Source organism: Ambystoma mexicanum, chromosome 6q, assembly GCF_040938575.1.
Source record: "Ambystoma mexicanum isolate Mex_15411 chromosome 6q, UKY_AmexF1_1, whole genome shotgun sequence".
NCBI classification, from domain to species: domain Eukaryota; kingdom Metazoa; phylum Chordata; class Amphibia; order Caudata; family Ambystomatidae; genus Ambystoma; species Ambystoma mexicanum.
The window spans coordinates 1,302,140,591-1,302,158,604 of NC_090937.1; the positions used below are offsets into that span (position 1 = coordinate 1,302,140,591).

General features: G+C 45.0%; 1 protein-coding gene across 2 annotated transcripts in view; it reads left to right on the forward strand.

The window, feature by feature from the left end:
- Positions 1 to 415: 415 nt before the first annotated feature.
- The window catches only part of FAM184B (family with sequence similarity 184 member B), an 805,260-nt gene continuing 787,661 nt past the window's right edge, over positions 416 to 18,014 (forward strand). The window contains exon 1 of one of the 2 annotated variants that reach the window (XM_069631907.1): positions 416 to 762. In XM_069631907.1, the coding sequence (XP_069488008.1) occupies positions 634 to 762 (129 nt within the window). In that variant the 5' untranslated portion in view covers positions 416 to 633. The remainder of the gene's footprint in view (positions 763 to 18,014) is intronic. The other variant, XM_069631908.1, reaches the window with a different exon arrangement.

Genomic DNA, 18,014 nt, shown 5'->3' on the forward strand with positions numbered 1-18,014 from the left:
CTTTTGATGGGTGTCACCCGCCTTGCAATCAGCTGTCTCACCCGCGAAGCCCCCTACCTGCCCATTCTCTTCAATGGGCTCTCACCCACTCCCCGAAAGATCAGGTGTTTTCAGCCACCTTGGCGACATAAAGCTATGGAGCCGCAATCCGCCAAATGTGGGTAGGATGCAAAGGAAAGTTTAGAGAGGTGCGCTTTGGGTCAGAAAGAGAGTGCTGACAGAAACTCTGTGGAAACACAATGCACAGGTGACCGCGTATGGCTCAACCGTAGGTCTTAAAATCGAGAATGTGCCTCCCGGATCCCTACCTCCTAAACGCGCCAAGTAACAACGTGCCCCGCATGCTGTGATAGCAGAAGGAACTCCCTGGAATGCATAGCACGCAGGCCGTCACCGGCTCTCTTCTGTCAGTGCTGACCAAAAATACCTCTCGCAAACCCCTTCCCTGTCTGGCGGCTGCTGTGATGAAGGGTCTGGCCATCTGCAGCGCCTCAGAGAGCGGCGTCAGGCGGCGGCGGCTCTGAAGTGCCTGCGAACCTGCGACGCCTCCCCGCCCTCGCTCTGCACCGGGGGGCGAGCGGCACTGCAGCAGCTGCTGGCGCAGGAGCGAGGGCGCAAAGCTTGGACGCTACAATGGCCTCGGCTAAAACCCACCCGCCCGGGACATGCAATGGATCGAAAGCCGAGCACCCGACCCCGGCCGAGGAATACAATCAAGAGATCCACGTTAAAATGTGCAAGAAGATTGCCCAGCTTACCAAGGTAAGAACGGCTGGGCGGGGTTGACCCTTGCGTATTTTTAGACACCGCGCCGTGAATCTTTGGTGCGTAGCAGTGCTGTACTGAACGCGCTGCTTCTGACGCAGGGTAATCCTGCACCCTTGCACCCCGTGAAGGACGCTGTGTTTGCAGCAGTGCACACGCTGCTGCTGGAGCATATGGTACACGCATTGCATCCGAGTGTAGCTCTGCACTGGGAACGTTGGCGTGTGCACTGCACGCCCACGGGACAATCAATTCAACACAACCGACTTCTACGGTTCAGACTGTTGCTGCTGTATTGGCGCTGCACACTCCCCACAGCTCGCACATTCTGTTTCCGTTGCACTTGACACGGCGGAAATAGCACCCACCGCCCGTACACTTAAGTAAAGGTGGGGGATCCAGAGAGGGCATGGGTAGGGCCCAGCCTCAGGGCCAGCCTGGCTCTAGGAGCCCACTAGGGGCAAGCCCGGGAAGTGGCTGCACAAAACGGTCGTCTACCTCAAAAGGCTGAGTTAGTCTCGCCAGGATGAGAACCTGCATATCAAACACAGATCGCAGCAGTGCGAGCTCAACCCTCTGAGCTATCTGACCAGCTATGGTATAGAATTAGGACGCTCCCTGTTATTCTTTAGTATGGAGTTCATAAATAAAGTGATGGTGACAACTGTTACTAAGTGCGTAATTTGCAGGACATGTGTTATGTGTGCCCTCCACTGCTTTTCATGGACAGTGTTAATGACGCCTTAGTGCCTGCAAAAAGTGGGAGAGGGCGCAGCAATTCACCGACATTCAGAGATGGAAGTGTCTTATAAATCATTAGTACGCCTTACCACTAGTGCTTTTAATTTGTACAGAGTGCAACTTTAGTTCAAAGGCTGAAGAAACGCATCTTGGATGCTTTTCCTTTCTCCCGAGCCAAATATAGAAACGGCTCAGGCCGGACATTCAAGCACTGCCAGTTTCCGAAGTCACAGCAAGGCGGGCATACCCACAGTGTCCTTGGCTCTGCAGGTCGTTAAGGTGCTCAGGTTGCAAACACTGTACTTTTATCAGTGGTAATCAGAGCCTATCATATGCGTGATGGGACATTTCCAACTCAAAAGACCCCCACAAAGCACCAGTTACCTTGCAAATCTGTGCTAGTTAAAGTGAGCAACACAAACTGCCCATTTAAAGATTTGTTTATATCCGTGATGTCTACTATCTTGATATGCAAAACAATAAAGTTGCTTAAAGTCACTAAATGTTTTCACACTGCACGTAACATATGAGCCAAAGCCAGTGTGCTAACAGCAGCGACTGTCGAAGCCGCCTGTGGGCAGCGTGGGGTTCGCCAGCAGAGTGAAACATTCACTTTGGGCAGTTGGTGCGCTCACACCTCGCAAATGCGCTCATTGTTCGCGTGGAGAAATGATGCAGGAGGTGTGGGTGGATGAATGAATGAGAGTGGGCAGAGTGAATGAATTATTATGATACACGTTTTTTTTAGAAAGGCTAAGCTGCTGAAAGATCGATTTTAAAGATGGATGAATAAAAGTTTAAGGGCAGATGGCAGTATAGAAGGATTATGGGCAGTGATATGATATGATTGGTTATTTATAGCGTGCTTAATACTCAGAGGTTCCTAAGCGCGGACCAGGGGTTCGAACCTGTGTTGTTTTGTGTCGTCTTGCTACCAATGCGAGCACGTTTCCCTTGAGCTATCCTCCCGAGAGTAGATACAAATGTGAGAAAAACACACCTGTGTTGTAATGGCAAATCGGTTTGGATTCTATTAAGAGACACACGGTGAATATTATGCATTACACTTCTTTACTGAAAACACCAGAAGAAAAATTTTAAATAACACTTTTAAAAGATTTGCTTTAGCAAGAAAAGAACATTTCCCAATACAGCACGGAGGCTGAACCCCCAAACTTTAGTGAGGGAGATTAGCAATTCTATGTCGAGACTGGAGGCTTCTTATAATGCAAGTCCAAAGCCCTTGAAATACAGGTAATGCAACATGTTTAATGCGTTTATGATAAACCTTCATGAGCTTTGATTCCCTAGACAAGTAAACTGCTTTCAGGATGAATTCCAAACTATCCCAAAGAAATGCGTACTTAAATGCCGTAGCCCCTCTAGAGGAATAAGCCCTAAAAGAGGACATATCCGTCCCACCTCTTCACATAATCCCCCAAACCGTAGGTTACACCTTAGGCTGAAAAATGTCATTATCACATCTAAAGCTTTGACATCTGAAACTCTTTTTTTTATGGAAATTAAGCTGAAAAGTAAGGTTATCTTTATCTGGCAATGATTGAAAGAGATTCAGCACAAGATTAACATTCCATTAAAACAGAATGCTCAGCCTTAGGTGGTACTTTAAGTAGATCTGTGAGCCTTACTCTCTAGAAAGCATTCCATTTTCACCAAGATATGACCTACTGCTATTGCTGATCTAAAACCATGAATAGTCCTGCAGGCTTTCTCATCCTTAACCAGGGATGCTCAGAAAAAAACGACCTCTACTGCAGGAGCAGAGATGAGATCCAAGTGTCATCTACGCACCAGCATACCTTTATGTTCCATTCGGCAGCATAGCTTGGCTTCGTGGAGTACGCCCAAGAATTCCCGATGACTTGGTTAGTGTTCCCTGAAATGCCCTGGAAAGACCAGAAAGTGCTGAAATCGTCCAAGTCATGAGATGGGTGTGTCCTTGAAGAGCCAGATCAATAGGGCTACCGCAAGGGCTTTTTAGAAGGCGGGGAAAGGAGCCTTGGGAAATCCACTGATAACTTCAGGAGGGTTGGTGACCATACCTTAGATGCCCCAAAGCAAGTTAGAAGAATAAGACCTGCTCTCTGTCTGCACACCTGAACCCACACCCTCGCTATCATGGCAAAGGTGGGTAACACATACCCCGCTAGCTGGGACCAAACCCTAAAGAATGTGTCTGTCTCTTTGACCTCTGGGTCTGGAAGGCAACTGAAAAAACGTGTTACTTGACGGCTGAGGTGGAATGCAAACAGATCCACTCCTATGGGACCCCAGAGTGAATGAAGGTGTGCAAAAGCCTTGTGATCCATCATCCAGTCGCTCCTGTCTTGAAGTTACATGGAGTACCAATCTCCCATTGTTTTGGATAGGTATGGAAGGTACTTCAACTGGAGAATAAAGTTCCTTTTGTGGCAGAAGTGCTAGATATTCCCTGATAGATCTGCTAAGCCTTTGAACCTCGTTCCCAGCAGATTACCTGCATAGCAAACGTTTGGAACATTGTCCAACAGTTAATTTGATTCTTGACCACGCTCTTCAGAGCAAAAGAGCCCGCCAGTAGTTCCAAGTAGTTTATGTGAAGCTGCTTTTCCTGCGAAGACGAATCCACCCCGTGGCAACATTCCCCTTCCTTGTCCCCATCCTGTGGTGTTGGTGTCAGACTCCAAAACCATGTATGGTAACAGACCAAAGATCTCTTTCCTGCTCCAAGGTTCCATGTGACGAATCACCATAGAAGCTCTTCCTTGACATTTGAAGAAAGATGTATTAGTTGAGAATAAGACATATCCCTTTGAGGGTGTCTGGCTTTCAAGCGTTGAAGGACCCTGTAATGTAAGGGTGCTGGGATGATTGCCTGAATAGATGCTGACAAAATTCCCACTAACCTTGACAGAGAACGGAGGAAGAACATGCCTTCTTTTTGGTTAGTGGAATCTCGTGGCCAATTCTACTAATTTATTTCCTCGGGAGAAGACAACTTCATGGCTCTGAATCCATATTGAAGCCCAGACACTGTATGCATCAACTAGGCTTAAGGATGGTCTTTTCATTTATCATGAACCCCAGACCCTGGGGGGTAATGTTAGGGACATGTGAAGAATAATCATTGACTTATCCTGGGCTAGGAGGAGCATGTCATCCAGGTACACAATGATCGGCAATCCCTGGTCTGAGATTGACCAAACTTATAAAGCAGCTGATTGCCTAACACCAAAGGGCTGAGGAGAGCCTGAAGGGCAACAAAGGAAAACTGACACCTTCAACCTTTCTATTTGAACAGGAGGAGTCCCTGAAGAAGCAGGTGATAGGAACCATTAGTAATCATCATTGAGATGTTTTCACCACCCGGGTAATAGAGAATGTCTCAGCCAATGTATGCCCATCACTTTAAAGTATTGATAAGTTACAAAGGGAATTTAAAGCCTTTAGGTTGATAACAGGATGAAATTATATGTCTGCTTTGGGTACTAGGAATATTTTGCCCGCAAGAACTGGGATGTGTGAAGGGAGGCTGGGAAATACTTCTATTAACAAGAGATGCCTGACAGTCAAATCTATTAGCATTAACTTGTTCTTGTCAAAAACAGAGAGAGAATGTGAACCAGCTGACGAAGGGGGGAGCAGAACTCCACATGATAACCCACAATTGTTTGATGAACCCCAGGATCTGACGTGAAGCTTCTCCAAGCAGGGACAAACTTGGTGAGTCTGCCCCCAACCTTTCGTGGAAAAAAGAGTTTAAGAGAGAGAAATGACTTACCTGATTGGAATCAGGATATGGCGGCTCCTCCGAAAGAATGTTCCCTCCATTGGACCCCTCTTTCCTCCGTTAGCCTATCTTTGACCTCCTGTAGCGGACAGGGTACAATGTGCTCCTCTTGGAGTGCACTGTGTGGAGTGAAAAGAGCCGTGGGGAACTGGCTAATCTCCTCAAAAGTGCTTTCCTGTTGTCCACTGAGTGGGCTGAGTTGGCATTACCGAGCAGGCAGACTAACGTCTGCATCCATCCTCTCAGTACCTGATCATCTACAGGCTCTTTGCTCACTGCACAAGTCAGAGGAACCAGAATGCCCAGGAGTTTTTCCTGGCAAGAGTTTAATGCTTTATTTATCTCCACTTTAGGGTCCTTTACTTTCTTTGAAAGGAAGAAGTCCACCAACTGATCGGTGTACAGAGTTTGGGCCGCCTTGTCTTTTAAAATGGGGTGGCGGCCCTGCGCCCAAAGTTCATTCCTCTTTCCTCTAGATAAGGGTTTCCTACCCAATAATGTAGGAAAGAAGTCACTGCCTCTGAAGAATGCCTCTCCGATGACCTAGGATACTTTATTAAAGCAGAATTGAGAAAGGAATCCACCATCTCATCAGAAAGAGGTATGCACTCCCAAACCACCTCACACAGTCTTTTCTTTTTCTTAGGTGGGGATTCAGAATCTTCAGCGTCTGTCTGAAAAGTATCAGGAATTGAAAACACATTTCTCTCCGCATTCGAGCGGTAGGTCAGAATGTTCTGGTATTCACTTCTCTGCTCTGCATTGAATTGAATGTGTCTGAAAGTGAGAGAAAAAACCTGCGAGTGTCTGCATCAAAAGGCAAGACAAAAGATAAGGGTCTGCAAGGCACATGATAGCACAAGTGGGGGTGTGAGACGTAAGAATTGAGTCTCGCTGTTTGGCCTCATCCCCCTTATGCTGGGAACTGGTGCTAGTTCCCTTCCTGACAAGTCCCATGGCCTTGTCAGACTAAAAACTCCTCAGAGTTATGCCTACGCTTGGGCTTACAACCATGCTTGCAGTGCAGCGCAATGACAGGCCTCTTGCGCCAATGGTAAGGAGTCCGGAGAGTTTAAGTATGGAAGTCAACCAAATGGTGAATAAGCCTGTCAAAGTCTGAGGCCAGAGTGTTATTCCGGTCCTAGAAGGTGGAGCCCATTGTCTCTCAGACTATATTGGCCATAAATTATGCAGTTGGGACCTCATCTGAGCGAGCAGCCCCCAACCCATGGGAAGAGCCTTTCCCACTCTCATTAAGAGAGAAGGATTGTTTTGTGGTCTTTGCAGAGGTTTTACCCTAGGGACATGAAAGAAAAAAGGCATAGGTCATGGAAACATTTTCAAAGCCTCTAGAGCTCAACATGTCCCTGTAAGTTAATGGTGGTCAGTCAAAATGTCGGGAAAAAAAGTCGAATGACAAAAATGTCGAAAAAAAAATATCGAAAAAAAAGTCGAATGTATTCTTTTTTTATTTATATGTATTTTTTGGGTTCGGTAAATAAAAAAAGGGGTAAAATAAAAAAAAATAGAAAAAAGGGGGGCTTGGGGGGAACCCCCCATTTCGAAAAAAAACGTATTGAAAAAGAAATTTGACATTTTTTTTCTACATTTTGACTTTCGACATTTTTGTTTACGACCACATCACTATAAACCTTAATCCCCATAAGTACAACAATAGGAAAGAATCAGGAAATGATTAGATTTCAATGTGTCCTAATTCTTCTTTATTTACATTCTCAGTCACTAAAGGTATTGTCACTACTAAGCTCACCTGGCAGCCATCTGCTGTCAGATTCTTTAGCTAAGTGAACTGGGGCAAGGGAACGACTGATTTTTGCAGTGAGAAAGACCCTGCCCCTGCTGTCGGCGAAGCTCCTGTGAAAGTGGCATGGCCGATGGCTGGGTAGGAGAAGCAGGATAGGAATGTCATTGAGTAGCTTCTTACAGATGCAAAGCATCGGAAAAGTAGAGCTGAGACTATGAGTCCAATGGGCTGTTTATAATGCCCCCTAGTGGTGCCAACAAAAGATTCCTCATCAACACTGTTTGGAACACAGTGCCCTTACACAAACACTCTAAGGAATACTTAACACAACTGGGAATTCTAGTGTGAGACACACCCTTACAAGACCAGTGCTCAATCACAGGTCACAACCAGCTGCAGTTGCTCACCTTCTAGGAACAACAAATCAAAGGATAAACAAGACCAGAGGCTCCAAGAGCGGTGGTTGCCCCTCAGCAGTATGCATTGCATCAGGGGGCAACTGATAACTGGCACCCCTTGCTGCCAGAACATGCCTCTTTTGAAGGAAAATATGTATATGTATATTTTCAGAATGTTCCCACGAGAGCCCCACTACCTTGATTTTGCAACTCCGAGAACACAGTTTAATGTAACCACGTTGGTAACAGCAAGCTTTTGTTACTCCTTCAAGGACTTTCTTCCATGAAGTCAGAATATTTGACTACAGTTACCTTTCCACAATTTGTGTATTGTAGTGTACATGCTGGAACGTGGCGAATTTGAAAATTATATTTGTAGTTAAGATTAGTGTATTGTGACTCTTTTGTTGGTGCTGTACTGTTATGAGCAGCTGTGGCTGCTTGGGGTAATGTTTCACTCAGTTGTTCACATCAGTGGTTACTTAGCGAAGCAGCACACTGCTTTCAGTGATTGCAAACTGCTTGCCGAATAGGTAGTTCTTGGGAAGTACATATCCCAACATCCCTCAGGCCCCTTATTCCCGGCAGCGGTACGTCAAAGCCGGCAGGTTCTGCAAATCCGTTTAGCGCCGGTTCACGCTGAGACACAGCGTTGCGGTGCTGGAATGCTTGTTGCTGAGTCAGCCATGCTGTCCCCTGCCCCAATGGTAAGGTGAACCACAGCGCCAGAGATTCTGCAGAAATATCTGGCGCTGGGATTGAATCCTGCTAACCCAGTAATGCTGGAATCACTTCTCTTGTGCAGTCCGTCTCTGGCGCAATAGGTGAGGGAGAGGAAGTACTACAGTGTGAAGCCCAGTCTGCGGTTACACACCCCACATCTTATCCTGACTTAGACCAGTTTCCCAATAGAGAAAGCGTAGAAGGGAGCCTGGGAGGCTCGATTTCGGGCCAGTAAGGAGCCAATGATTACTCTTTGGCTGGGAGTCTTACACAGCAGAACTCCGAACACAAAGTAGTTCCAATCTATAAGATGGAGCCGCTGGAGGAGCAATCTCCCAATATGGGCCAGACTCACTCTACGCAAATTGCGGAGCATGCACACCCAGGGGGTGGGCGGGACAGGGATGTCTCAGGTCATGTCAAGGATTTAAAATGTATGTTGCTTAATACTAGATCCCTCATTAAACACTCCTCTGAGGTAGCAGACTACATTACCTCAGATGAAATAGACTTATGTGCTATTACTGAGACCTGGCTGCATGACGCAGCAGTCCCTGCTCTTACACTGGCTGCTCCAGACGATTTTAGCATTTTAAGGACCAACGAGTTGCTGGGCAAAGGGGGTGGTGTGGCTGTTATTTTTTGCTCGTCCCTGCTGATTAGGAAACTAGAGAATATCACAATAGCAGAATGCAAAATACTATGGACAAAACTGGTAATGAATCTCGTTACCACAGTGAACATCCTCCTCCTCTATATACCGCCTCAGAATATGGCAGAATATGCTGAATCTAAGTGATCTGATCTCAGCCAACTGGAAGCCTAATTCTAGGGTTCTTATCATGGGTGATTTCAATTTGCGTTTCAATGATGTGCAGATTCGCAGGCCATACTTGTGAAGTTGACTATGGCGGACTGTGGTTTTACTCAACATATGAATTCATTGACCCACTTAGACTGGGTTCCTACACTGAACCTGTCTATAAATAGCCTTAAGAGCTCCACCTGTCCTTGGTCTGACCATTTTATATTAGAATGGAATATGTCCCTATCTGCGCAGCACAAGTTTAAGTCTACAAAGGTATGGACATCATATAGAAACCTGCACAAGCTTTCTTCCACAGCAATTACACCTCTTCTTTCTCTATCTTGGACAATCTTAACACCTTAAATACTTCTGATGAACTAGCAACGGCCTTTGGCAACACAATTGAGAAGGCGGTCAATGTGCTAGCTCCAATAAAAACTAGGCATCTTAAACCCCACCCTGATAAAAAATGGTATTGCTCTGAGATCCAAACGTTAAAAATGGCAAAGGTAAGAGCCATGAAGCAATTGCAAAAAACACAGTCAGTTGAAGACAAAACCACATACTCTGCAGCAACAAAAAACATAAAAATGCCATTTTAACAGCAAAAAAGGTTTTTATAACACGGATCGAGGGTGCGGACCCAAGTTCAAAGGAATTGTTTAAGATTCTTAAAGAGCTTGAGGACCTATTCCTTCACAAGTCACTAAGGATGTTCAGTGGTGCCAGACCATCCAAGACACCATGTGTAATAAACTGTTGAATAGCCAAAAGGACACTTCTATTAAAACCAATCATGAACAGGGAGACCTTCTGATCACCTTGCATTGCGCCAGTGGTGTGGAATACTCCAAATTCGAGTTTCACCCCATTAGAGAGAAGCATCTCACAAACATGCTTAAGCAGGCAAAACCTCAGAACTGCAAGGGAGATATTTGTCCAGCCCTGACTGTCAAGTAGTGCAGTCTTCAATTGGTCCCATTGATCACTACATTTATTAATGCCTCCTTTAGGGAAAGTTCTGTCCCGGCAATAATGAAAAAGGCCTGGATCTCCCCATTGATAAAAAAAATCTTGCTTGGATGCTATTGTGCCTGGGAACTATCAGCAAATCACTAACGTCCCTTCTCAAGATTCTGGACAAAATAGCCCAAAAACAAATAGAAGGCTTTTAATGTCAATTTCACATCCTATGACATAAACAATCCGGCTTAGATCTTAAATCCAACTTCTTAGACATCTTTGACAAGGGTGACACAGCGCTGCTGGTGTTATTAGATCTCTCTGCAGCGTTTGATCTCGTTGATCATACCAACCTTGTGGATAGACTCTGTAGCACAGCACACTTCTCAGTGGAGGTGGCACAATGGGTACATTCATTTCTATCTGAGCGTAAGGCCAGAGTCTGTGTCCAAGACGTCTGTACAGAGGAGTTCTTGATTTCTTGTGGGGTGCCCCCTTCTTTATTTAATATCTTTACGTGCTCCCTATTTGACCAACTGGATGCCGCTGGCATTATTTATGCAAATTATATCGATGACACGCAGTGTCGGTGCCACTTTCAGGCGACCACGATATTGACTCTGCATCCTTAAATAGCACCTTCAGACTGATCAAAGCGTGGATGCTGGCGAACAAACTAGCACTAAATAACACCCAAACTAAACTCATGGTTGTCGCTACTGTACCCAAAATTAAGAAACTAGGGCAAGAATATGAGCAATTTTATGTGGTGGGGAGTCTGATTAAAACGCAACACAAATTAAAAACGTTGGGCGTTACCCTGGTTCAGAAACTGACAATAAGGGCTCAGGCAAATGGCCTGGTGGCGGCCACTTCATATCATCTGCAGCTGTTTGCACAAGTACGACCGTTCCTGAAGGTTAAGAATTTTGCCATGGTGGCACACGCCATTATAGGATCCAGACTCGACTATTGTGCCAGCCTCCTGTTAGGTATTTCCAGTAGGGATCCATCTCGGCTCCAGATCAATGCAGTGGGTATAGTAGAAAGGCTGCTCAGAACAAATCATGTGTCCGCTACTCGAAGAACCCTACATTAGCTCCCCGTGAGCAAGCGCATTTTGTTTAGAGTTCATTGCATTTCCCATTTCTGCATTTATGGACAAGGTCCCATATATTTGGCTAAATCTCTTACTTGGCTTCCGGCTCGCAGAACCCTCTGCTTTTACAACACCTGCTTGTTGGTTATCCCACGGGCTAAACTGTCCTGCGTGGCTCGTGGGTCTTTCCCACATGCAGATTCTCTACTATGGAATGCTCTTCCCCCCGCTGATTTGCATGCATGTGCAGCATTTCCGGAATTCTAACAGAAACTGAAAACCAGGCTTTTCTGCTGACTTGGTTCTTGGCATGAGTACTTCTGTTGCTGAGTGTTTGTTGTTTTCCAGCGCCCCTATGCCCATGGGCTTTTGCATCCCTCTTTATAAATATATTTAAATAAATAAATTTGAGAACTACTTACACGAGTGCTCAGTGATCAGACACCATCATGAATCTTTGTTTACCTATTGATTGGATTGTCCTTAAATGCAGACATTTGATATATATGTTAGCTTGGACTATTACATTTTTAGATCGGATTTAACACACGAGGTTGACTTTTTCCACCATAGGACTTTAAACATGCAGACATATAGAGAACGTATTTCTGGGGCTGTATCCTGATAATGAGGCATTTGCCTCTTCCGGAATGATGAGCATTTCACCAATATGAATGCACGTTCATTCTTCCTCTGCATCCTTCTAAGAATTCCAATGTTCATTTTTACTCTGGTAAGCGACTTCAATTCAGCACTCCAACTGAGTCAATGCCTAGTCTGGGATGCCCAAGGGAAACCCTTATTTATATATTTTTATGACAAGTTCATAGATCTGGACGATAAACCCTTGTATAACGCCCCTCTCTTTGAATCCCCCTGACCTCACTGAGCCAAGAAGTAGGTTTGTTTTGCAAATTAAAAGATTTATTGAAAAATTAAACAAGATATATATCACACTTATAAATAAATTAATATTTGATAGCACACTTATGAATATGACAGTGATCAACAATGGATAGTATTATACTAGCACACTTTTTAAATTACTTAAGAGTTGGTATAGAGAGGATAAAGTAGCTGAGAATGCTTTTATGGGTTCAAGGAAATGCAATGATGGAAAAGAATGCAGCACGGAAATAACAGATGGTTTCCACAAGAGATATATGATCACTTTTTCTTTTGACAATTCACTCCCCCCCTATGCAATATATGGAGATGGAAGGAGAGCACACAATTTTCAGGGATACAATCAAATGCAATACCAATTCAGTTCCCCCCTAGCAAGATTAGAGCAACAGGGATGATTTTAAAACACAGGCAAAAATACTTTAAATGTGATTTGCAAAGAAGTGAAAATACGCTAAAAATGATTTTAATTCCCTATAGGAGATTCAGGGTAGGTGATAGCTACTTAAGATTAGTTCAGGTCAACACTAGCAATGATTCATGAGGGATTATCAGGTTGAAAACGAATTTCAGCAATGCAAGCAAGAGAGAGCTATTTTTTTAACGTGTGGTGAGATTGAGCTAGTTTTCAATTCGCAGCACTTTTTCCGAGTGCGTAAAGCACGATTACGGAAAAACTACAAGTATATACTTATACTATAAGTATAAGTATAAAAGTATATACTTATACTATAAGTTTTAGGCTTGTTGGAAAGCCGGGGATCTTAGCTTTAAAATGAAAGTTAAATCTCGTTCCTAGCACACGCGGTTCAAAAGATACGGACGAATTTGTGGAGGTAGATTTTCAGAAATAAAGTAAGATTCAAATGGCAAATGACACTTTCACAGGTTTGAAATCACAGAATGGACAAATGATTTCTATGCAGTTCTAAATAGGTGGAAATGGTTTGAATTAGATTATTTTAAACTAAGAGATTGGTTTTGCACAGCTCTGGCTGGATACTCACTCCTAATTTTGGAAGGAATGGGCCTCGTCACAGAACTGGTCAACAGGTTTAGCTGCGGTTCTCTCTGCTCTGCTGGTCTGGTGCTCTGGTTCTGGCAAAAGTTCTGGCACTGCACAGTGGTCTGGTATGGTCTCTGGTTTTGGCAAAAGTTCTGGCACTGCACAGCGGTCTGGTCTGGTCTGGTCTCTGGTTTTGGCAAAAGTTCTTGGCACAGGGTTCTAGCCAGAATCACACAGCTCGCCCGGCTGTTGAATGGTTTGGTTAGGTTGCTGGATTCTGAGGGCTCTGGAAAGGATTCAGCTTGTGGACTAGGCCTTTCTGCTACAAAGTTCTGGAATCTGGTGTCTGGTTTTCTAAGTTCTGGTCTCTGAATATTGTCTGGATTTGAAGTCGTCCGGCAAAGTGCTTCGCAAGAAAGTGGAAAGAGCAGTCCCTACCTGGGTTTCAGTGGGTCTTTTTATGTCTTTTGAAAGTGGGTGGGAAGGCTGACTTTCTATGCCCAACCCTCTGAGTATCCTGATAGGCTATAAGATTCTCTGTCGCCTGACTGGGGAACTGAATTGTGAGTCATCCGGCATCCTTTTTATGGCATACAGAAAGAACACTCCCCTTGTCACTTTGCACACAAATCTATTTTTGACTTAAATGCATATTTATCTATGTACAATTTTTCTAATATTATATGTCCAGTTAACATATTTTTTGTAGCGCCAAACCATCCGATCCCTGTCTTTGTAAGATGTTGTGTTCACTTCTGACAGAATTCTGCCCTTTTCATGCGGAACACAACCTTCCAAAATTTACACAAATGTGCGCAAGGAATATGGGCATCAGATGATGAAGTGTCAGATTTTTAACATACATACATTTGGAGTAATTCCCTATTTTCCGCTACTAACCCCCAGAACATACCACAAAGTCCTAAGACCTCTTAAAATGTGCACAGAAAAATCACAGGAATCATGATATTAATTATATAATTTTGACAATTTCGTTCTATGAATTAACCATCTTTTTAAAGTTATGCTCTGGCCCAGATGGGTGTGGTTTAGGTTCCAAAGCACATGGGGGGATTTCTGTCTGTCCCCGCCTCCAAGCTCAGCTGGCTCACAGAGGCAGTGCTCCTCCCAGTTCCTTCCGAGAGGAAGCCATTTACGACCCCCTGATTTAGCATTTTCCTGAGCCAAGGAAAGTTCATTGTTCTGTTTCCTGCAGTCCCAGGTATTCCTCCCCTGATTCAATCAGAGAGGTGTGATCTCCTTTTGGTGGGGGCAGCAGAATGCAGCCAGGCCTGTGAATGCAGTTGCTGCGCAAGTTTCAACTCCTGTCGGGGGTAGTTGCCGGGCAGAATTCAATCTCTTTAAGCCAGGTTCAGCCAAATGTCACTTTTGTTCCAGTTTTTCTTTATTCAAATCAAACTTACAATGTTGACATATGCAGCTAGAACGCTGATTCTAAGTTCAAAACTATGACATTTAAACAGTTGCAACCTATGTGACACTCAAAAGTAGGTCACTCATTTATTTTAAACATTTCGATTTTAGTGGCTTTAAATCCCATTTCACCTAAGCTGCTGACATCCACAGCTCAGCCAGTTGTGTTATGAACATTATTTTAGGCTCTTCATCTTTCCAGATTTGGTATGCACACAAGACTTCCTTCTACCAAACGTCTGCTGGTGTTCAGTAAGATTTTTGAATATCTTGCAATGTTTGAAATAGGCATTTTGAGCTTGCATTTCAGAGAAACAAAGGTGATTTCAAAGTGCTTTTTGAGCTAACAGGCACTGCTGTTTTTCCTTTGGCACCACGTTTCACTTATGGCGCTTCCGGCCCATCACGCTTGCACTGGTGGGTGGCAGGTCAGGCGACAATTTAGGTGTGCGCAAAAACTGTGCAGTTTTCCTGGATTCTGGCGCAAATGTGGGCTTTTCGGCCATCTTGGATTTTCTAAGCCCACAGCACCAAATGTTGTAGCATAATAATTCAAACGTGGGTCAAGATACTTGACAAGCCCCCCCGCCCGACTGCAGTTTGTTTTCGAGTCGAGGGGGAGTCGGGTGCAAAGGATGTTTTGATCCACGCGCTGGGATGTCCGCATCATCTTCTGATTCCGCAGATGGCACAGTTCAGCATCCTTTCCTCCATCAGGGTGGATCGGTCGGTTCTCCTCGCCGGTCCTGATGGGAGTTTCGGGCGGTACCTCAGGCCCCTTGGATCTTTGCTCCTGGTCCCTGGGTCGTCCTTCTTGGGAAGTTTCCATGGTTTATCTCTCTCTCTTCTCACCTAGGATGACAAAGCAAAAGCGTCAGAAACATATTCGTAGACATTTCCCCACCACTATTAATGGTGGGGCGAACATATACATTTTATACATCAGGAGACATTTGCCTTCAAGAATCAAAGAATTTTATAGGCTATATGTGGAATATTTTAGGGTTGGACCTGTATTACTCTGGAGCGGCCCCCTCTGGGATTGCAGAGGACTCCTCCAGTTGCTGCAGAGTGTGCCTGGGATGGCAACACTTTAGCTGATTTATATGGACCCACTTGTCTTCCCCTTCCGCCAAACTACCCTTGGGGATGCGGATCTTGTAGGCGACTGGGGAGATCTTGTCTACAATTTAAAAAGGTCCCTTCCATGCAGGCAGAAATTTCCGCTGTTTGGCCTGGCTCCCTTGGAAATTGTATAGATAAACCCGGTCCCCTACATTGTATTCTTTCCTAGTAGTCTTCAAATCATAGTGAGTCTTCATGCTATCGGCTGATCTTTCTAGGTTTCGCTGAGCATAGGCAAAAGCATGTTGAAAGTGTTTCCTTACATTTTGAACATACTCATGCATTGTGGAGGCATTGATCAAGTTTTGCTCTTGGGTCCTGTAGAGCAAATGCTGGGGAAGCACCATCCTGTGTCCAGTCATCAGCTCAAACTGTGACATTTTAGTTGCAGATGAAGCGGTAGATCTGATGGCCATTAGGACCAGAGGTAATCGGATATCCCAACTTGGCCCAGAATCTGCCACAAACTTTTTTAATATGCTCACAATGGTTTGGTTGTAACATTCTACTGCACCAGAAGAGGCTGGCTGGTAAGCAATGTGTAGCTTACTTTTAACCCTCAGTATCTCCCACATCTTAGTCATTACTTCGCTGGTAAAATGGCTACCTCTGTCTGACTCAATCCTTTGGGGTAGACCGAAACGGGAAAAGATGTGGTTGATCATCAGGGCAGCTGCTGTTTCTGCCTTGCAGTTTGGGGCCGGGAGACATTCCACCCATTTAGTAAATAAGCATGTCACGGTCAACATGTACTTATTTCCCCTAGAGGAGCGAATCACGGGGCCTATGAAGTCGACTTGCAAATCTGACCATGGCAGTGTCATCCCCTCTTTTGGAGAGGCGCACGGTGTGTGAGGGATGTTGGCTGAAATTGTGCACACACAAGACACCCCTACAAGTATTGGTCGAGGTCCTGCCCCATGTGTGGCCAGTATGCAACCTCTCTTAAGATCTCAAGTGTTGTATGAAACCCCCTATGACCAGTGGTGGCCGGATCATGGGCGCGACTTAACATAAGGCTTCGGAATGAGGTAGGGACCACCCACTGATCATGGCCAGCTTGGGATTTCCTTACCAACAAACCGTCTTGGATTCGGAACATTTTTGGACATTTCATCAACACTCTAAGGTCCTCTTTCCCAATGTAATCGGTATCCGTCAGGGGAAAGTTCTCAGGGTCCTCAATGTGTTGGTAAAACTTTTATTGGATCCCCCTTCTGAGCCGTAATCAAATCAGCATCTGGGGTCTCCTTACTCCATTGTGCAGTTGAAAAATCATTGTGGGCATTTGTCTGGGACCTAGTGAAAGCAGTGACATGGATTTCCCCCAACAGGGACTCAGTCTCAATTAGATCCCCTTGGATGGCCCCGGTTTTGGCCAGCTGATCAGCTAAGTCATTTCCAGTTTTGTCTGGTCCCTCTACTTTGGAATGACACTTGATCTTCTTCCAGTAGATGGTCATCCCGTTCACGGTGACCAGATCATCAATATTTTGGATTAACTTCCCATGTTTCAAGGGTTTGCTATTAGCACATAACATGCCTCTGGTTTTCCAATTAACCAGGTGCTCCACGAACCCGTTCCGTACATAATCCGAGTCTGTGATTATGACCAGTTCGTAGAGTTGATGTTGGACAGCAGTGAGGATGGCCTGATGCACAGCCATCAACTCTGCCACCTGACTACTTCGGGGACCAATTTTGTACCCAGCGCAGGGTTCTGGGGACTCATTCACCCATGCATTCCCTACGCCGGCCACAAGTTATTTTTCCCCGTTGTTGTCAATATGGTAAGAGCATCCATCCACATAGACAGTGGGCATTCCCTCACACTTGTCTTCTTCAAAGACTTTGTGTGGGGAATTAAGGTATGCCTCCATGTTGTCCTTGATTTTTAGACTTTCGTCCTCGAGACAGTTTTCTCTGGCACAATCATGCAAGTCAGCCAGACCTTGTGCGAGGGGACTCTTCTTGTTTTGGCCATATCTGACCTCCACCGGAAAGCCTTGCATTGACAGAATCCAGGAAGTAATTCGGGAATTACTCACATTTCCGGCCCGGATTCTGTCACTTTGGAGATATTGCAGAGGCTGGTGTGGAGTCTCCACTATGATGTGTTCCCCCTGGATAAACGGGCGGTAATTCTTCAATGCCCATACCGTTGCCAGGAGTGCCTCCTCACAATCGTTGAATTTTTCCTCCACAGAGGATAAAGTTTTGCTCGCATAGGAGATTACTTTATTGACCTTGTCATGCTTTTGATATAATACTGCAGTCAAGCATGTATTAGAGAACCCTGTCTCCAAGAAAAACTCCTTGTTTCTGACAGGGTAAGCTAGGCAGGGCACTTGTGAGAGGCTTCTTTTGAGCTGTCTTACTGCCTCAGATTGTTCTGGACCCCATTCCCACTTGACCCCCCCCTTCAAGAGATGAATCAGGGGTCTAGTGATCTCTGTGTAGCCCTCAATGAACTTTCTAATACAAGCAATGA